General features: G+C 47.4%; 1 protein-coding gene across 2 annotated transcripts in view; it reads right to left on the reverse strand.

Moving 5' to 3' along the window:
• LOC147642218 (citrate synthase, mitochondrial-like) overlaps window positions 1-1,651 on the reverse strand; it is a 62,486-nt gene extending 60,835 nt beyond the window's left edge. For both annotated transcript variants that reach the window (XM_086803948.1, XM_086803940.1), the window contains exon 1: window positions 1,467-1,651. In XM_086803948.1, the coding sequence (XP_086660074.1) occupies window positions 1,467-1,517 (51 nt within the window). In that variant the 5' untranslated portion in view covers window positions 1,518-1,651. The remainder of the gene's footprint in view (window positions 1-1,466) is intronic.
• Between the last annotated feature and the right edge of the window lie 4,349 nt (window positions 1,652-6,000).

Below are 6,000 nucleotides of genomic sequence, written 5' to 3' on the forward strand. Positions count from 1 at the left end.
TTCTTCCTTTTTGCTGAGTGGAAACTTAAATAACAGATAAAATGAAACACACAAAAACAAACACAGCCAAACTCTCCTATACAATAAGAGGTGTCAGATACTCTTGCAATAGCAATTACTTTAAAACTAAGCACAGGATAAACTTAGATAGCAAGTAACAGGTGTCAGATAGCAAGCGTCTACATGACGCAAGCAAAAGGCTGGCTGACATACTCGCCATGCTCTCCGCGCGACACAAGGACTGTCTGACTCTTCCTCCCATTCCTTTAAGTCTACTTTGCTGAAAATGCAAGCTGAGAAGAGAGAATCTGGTTTGCTGCTGTCCTGATGCTAAATCTGTGCTCCTGAAGAGTAGGGCTGGTTTGATGCTATTGGGGCTGGAGGGAGATTACGGGGATATTTTAAAGAACCCCCCCCCCCCCCCCCCCCCCCCCCCCGTCTTAGCTGCTGGTCAGCCTGTTGGCTACTTGCTAGGATTTTTTTTTTTTTAAGATTCTCCCATTTGGACCTTCTCACATGGCCAGCCCCTGGGAGGGCCCATAGGCACCTGGACGGATCAGCATGTGGCTGCTCTAAGGCTGCCCAAACACCTTTTAATCTGACTCACTTCTGCTACAAAAAGCATCCCTTCAGTCCAAACACTCCCTTCAAACTCTACACACTTGCATAATTAACATGTATTTCTCAGGTATTACAACTCTATGAAAGACCGCTGCCAACAAAAATTTTGAGTACTGTAGCCTTTACACACAAGGCCATCACCAACTTAGTTGCTGCAACAGATCCACCATGGATCCCAAGGACGAGCCCCCAATACAAGCAAAGGCAACATGGTTGCCAAGGTGCCTCGCAACATTCCAGGGCTTACACCCTTTCATGAAGTTTCAAGAGCAAGGCTAAACGTGAGCCACCTTGCCTTGAGGGGTTAAGTAACCAAGTACCCTTCCAAAGGCCGAATACAATGCAAAACAGATGAGGCATTGCAGCAACACTGAAACTCCAAGAACCTTGCTTGAAAGCGTTGTGTGTGTGAGTGGTGTAGCTTCTAGCTCGTCCCCTCGAAAGGGGGCTAAAAAAAACTTGTAGATCGTTGAGTGAAACGCTCCATATACAAAGCGAAGTACATGTCTGAGGATACCTTAGAAAAATACAAGCCCACCGTCCAGCCGAGGGTTTCGCTCAAATGACCTAAAGAAAGACTTCTGTTTGCTTAACCCAATGGATGGAATGCCACTTAAACAAGCCCTTGAAGCAAGATGTCAGCAGATCATTTTACAAGATGGACGCCATCGTCGTTGGCTCGACATCATGGCTAAAAGATACTCCAAAGGGGGGTTGTTAGAGCTCGATACCTAACCCTGTGTGTGTTAGACTTTGAATGTACCTCTCTTTGTCTCGTGTGCAGTTTTAAAGCCAAACCTCTGTGTGTGCGTGTGTGTGTGGGCGCTTCTGTTGAACAAGCTTACCTGACCCCATGGCCTGTTGATGAGACGTCGGGCACACTGACGACCCAGCATCCTCTCAGATGGACAGTTCAGGTCGGATCTAGGCCAAATTCAGAGTCTTGCGAGTTTGAGATTTCTTGGCTGAAGACGGAAATGGTTGAACGAGCTTCCAACAGTTTAGCAACAGAATGGTGAACCCCTCGCAGGCAAACGTGTCAAACACTCTTTTAAATAATGTCACGGCCCCATGATCGGGGTCCCGGATATCGGGCCGCAATGCGTCCCATCATGCCAATATATCATATAGCTCTGCTCCATCGGCCGTTGAGCGCGTCATAGCACGATATAACCTTGTCGGGTCACACCCTTCTCATGTATCCCTAGCCCGGCTCCATGGCCTTGTGGTCTCGGGTCCATCCATCCATCTCGAATCCATGATCCAACCGGCCTGGCCTCATCGGCTCGTCGGCTCGGCACGGCTCGCCATCCCGGCGGCTTCGCCATTTCCACCGTTTTTCCTTCCGTCAGTTCCATTTCCACTTCGGCATGATCACCGTCAAGGTGGGGAGGGCATCCCCCGAGGCACATGGCACCTAGTAACCCCCACGGCGGCAACCGGGGAGGCCTAATGTGCCTACCCGATGCGTGAGTGCGTTCTAGTGTGCCTAGATATGGGTCCATGTTTCGCCGGTCCTTACACTTCCTCCCCATATAGATGCATGATTTTCGGTGCGGTCAAGCATACCCCCAAAGCCCCATGGGTCTCGGGTTGGTTTCTCGACCTCACATACACCCCCCCTTTATGGAATTGACGTCCTCGTCAATTGATTTTCGAACTAGGAGGGAGTGCCTTTGTATCATGTTTATTATAGTCTCCAACAAGTGCCTACAACTACGACAAAAGAAAGCGGGAGGTCTTAACCTTGCTTTATAGCCATGAGCAAAGTCAGTGTCTAACCCGTTACAACTGTGCATATTTTTGGATTTTTATCTATCTTTGACTGGACTTCAAGCCCTCGCTCGAGAGTCCCCCGAATCCCCAATGTGCGAGGTACCAAACTGCTGCATTGGTCCTCGCTTGACTCCTGTCTGAGCCGAATGTAGATTCCTTCAAGACAAAGCAGCACTTGCCTGTTTCTCCTGAATCAAGTATGTCCTGGCCTTCTTGATCATCGCTTTCTCAAGAGTTCCCAATGATATTCCCATCTTCAAAGAGGTCGACCCCATTGAATTTCATAACCCTATTTCCACTTGGCGTCTCATCACACCAATCTAATCATTTGCCATTCCAATCCATGTTGTCGACATTGTTGAGGACAAGGTTTCCTGGTCAAGCCAACTAGCTATCTTGACACCAAGATAAGCTTTGCATGTTCTTTTTCCATTGATCCCTTGAATCCGTGGGTTGTGGTGGTGAGCCTATAGCTCTGCTATTACCCATGTGCGCTAAGGTGCTGAATCCTTTCTGGGACATGAGTTGCAGAACCTTACTAACGCTTAGCTCGGCCTGCAATGATTCTTGTCCTCTCTGTCTCCTGCAACCATGTGTAGGTTCTTTTGACCATTGTGTCATGATTAACCTGCTTATGATCCTGGCCATACGATCCTTGAGCTTGAGTTTGCTCTAGCCTTCATGACACCATGTTGGCCTTTACATAATCTCTCACCTTTGGAAGTTGCACCCTTGTAATTGTGAGCCTTGATGCTTGAATGTTTGTTTGCTCATACTGCATGAGCCTAGTTGCTCGGATGTTGAAGCTTGAGGACACAAGTAGCTTAGTAGGCTAATCCCAAGTCACCTGTTTGATTTGTCTTCGAGCCTTTGAGTACTTGTTATGCATCCTGTTTGCCCTTTGAATGGCTAAGTATAGATGCTGCCAACAAAAACCAAGTGTTGTCTTGGAATCCAATAAACACTCTGCCACTAAGCATTCACCCATACATAGCACAATTGCCACCTTGTGCACATGCAGTTTTCATCTTTAACTTCACTTGGCCCAAGTCTCCCCATCTGACTCCGATGAGAGCAATTGCCACCTTGCTGCCATCATCCAACCATAAGTACATTGCCACCTGCACTCCTGGCTGTTTCCATCTTTCAGGTTCCCCTTGGTATGCATATGTGCCTTCATGGTCCTAACTTGACCTCATGTAGCACATTGTATTCCAAAATCCGTTTGCCCTCCCTAGATTTCTCCAGTTTGGGCCGGTATGGACCCCGAAGTGTTTGACACACCTAAGAGTCCATGGATTGTAGTTCCAGTTTTGTGACCTTCTTGTGCAATATTGGTTGCACGGCCACTTTGATATGACCACTATGTTGGGTCCTTCTGATGATATGATATATATGAATAGGGAATATTGGTGCCATGATTGGACTCACCCTCACCCAAATGATGATGTCTCTTTCCAGCTTTACTTGCCCGGCTTCTGCCAACCTTCTGTCGACCCACATGATGATATAGATGATGGGGTTATTGGTGCCGTCTTTGGCCTTACCCTCACCCGCATATCAATGGTGAGAATGGTTTCCGCTTCCCAGTAGCTTCCACCAACTTCATCTGAAACTGACAGCTTTATTTGCCCAGCTGCCTAATATATGGGGGTTCAAACCCCTTGGATGCTGCCAACAGCTGACAGGGGGTTCAAGCCCCTTGGATATGATTGCGTCTGAAATGGGGATTCAAGCCCCTTTGCATATGATTTCATCTGATATGGGGGTTCAAGCCCCTTGCATATAATCTCATACCATTGTGCGCAGACCACAAGGATCATCATGGCCTTAGCGGACACCTTGTCGCTTAGCGGATACAATCCCGCTTGATATATATATGGCTGTATATATATTCCCAAATGATTCATCTTGGCGGTTTTGCATTCATTGCTCTTACATGTTATATGATATATATGAGAGTACCATGCCGACACAACGGTCCCATACCCGCTGCATCAATCTTCAAAAGATCAGCTTCCAGTCCCATAACCGGTCGCTTTAATGCATACATGGCCCATTTGTTGCTTCATTGATATCTATATGCATATGCTTCATGATTCCATCTTAGATCGACCCTGTAGGTTCCATTCACACGCCGTTTCTACCAGGAGCAGTACCTTGCGCCTCTCACGCTACAGTCCGCTGCTGGTGTCAACAATCACATGCAAACTTCATCCATGCGTCTGCACAAGAACAAGCCTTCTCCACCAAGGGTTCTTCGTACCTGCCTCATGCTAGTCTCCGGCTTCACAACTACAAGCCTTCTCCTCCAAGGGTTCTTCGGTCTTGCATCATGTCACTTTCAACCCAATACATCTGCATCCTTGTAGCTTCACAACTCTGCATTTCGGCCAATGACCTAATTCAAGTTGATTCGGCTTCCCACACCGTTTCTTCTTGGCACCTGTATTGCCGTCTATTCCACATGCTGATTTTGCTCAATTCCCATATGTTCATGCATTTTAAAATTCCACATACCCATTAGTTCATATCAATATGTATATTCAAAAGATGTGCCTCTCGGATCACACCGTTCGGCTAATTCTACATGATTGTCTTGTTTCCCCTCACAACTGATCTTGATGTGGCATTTCCAGTCCGCAACCACGAAGTAGGGTGCTACTGGTCCGAAATGTGCCACTATATCTGGATTGCCTACCTTTGCCGTTTTCTTCAGATCTTCACCTTCCATGGTGGTTATCTCATGTGAGGTCCTAAGCCTGTTGTTCTTCTGATTTGAAGTGCTATCAGCCCCACCAGGACCGAGTTTCATATATCTCTGACTCTCCTCATATGAATGATATGGGCCTCTATTAGAAATTGGCCCTTGCCACCAACAACTCAGTTGGACTTGCACCTTGATACCTTCCCTTGTATCCATACCAATCATTCCACATGCCAAATAGCTCACTGGTCAACTATGGATTTTCACAAAACAGACTACATATCTGCATTCTACTCGGAAAACCGATCGCTTTTCATATATAACATGTCTTCAAATTCCATCGTCTGGGCCTCCGTCCAGAGCTGCCTTGTTATTAAAGCTTCCATATTTGCAGCCCGAGTCCTCGGTGGTCCCAACCAAGCATGCCATCCTGTACCTCGCGTCCACACGCTCGTGATAGGTATATGTAATCATGGGCAAATTCCATCATCTTGATAAAAAATGAGTTTTTCTGTTGTCGGCTACTTTTGTGCCATCGGCTATGTGTGGCTGTCATATAGTCTTGCTCAAATTGTCGTTTTTGCCGTTTTTATGATTTCTTTCGTCCTAGCATTACATGCCCCCATGTGGGCTTCCCAATGATCTCTGCTCTGATACCAAGTGTCACGGGCCCTAGGATCGAGGTCCCAGACATCGGGCCGCAATGCGTCCCATCATGCCAACATATGATATAGCTCGGCTCCATCGGCCGTTGAGCGCGTCATAGCGCAATATAACCTTGTCGGGTCAAACCCTTCTCATGTATCCCCAGCCTGGCTCCATGGCCTTGTGGTCTCGGGTCCATCCATCCATCTCGAATCCATGATCCAACCGGCCCGGCCTCATCGGCCCGTCGG

The sequence above is a fragment of the Cibotium barometz genome, chromosome 1 (genome assembly GCF_041138505.1).
Source record: "Cibotium barometz isolate CiBa-2024 chromosome 1, ASM4113850v1, whole genome shotgun sequence".
NCBI lineage: Eukaryota > Viridiplantae > Streptophyta > Polypodiopsida > Cyatheales > Cibotiaceae > Cibotium > Cibotium barometz.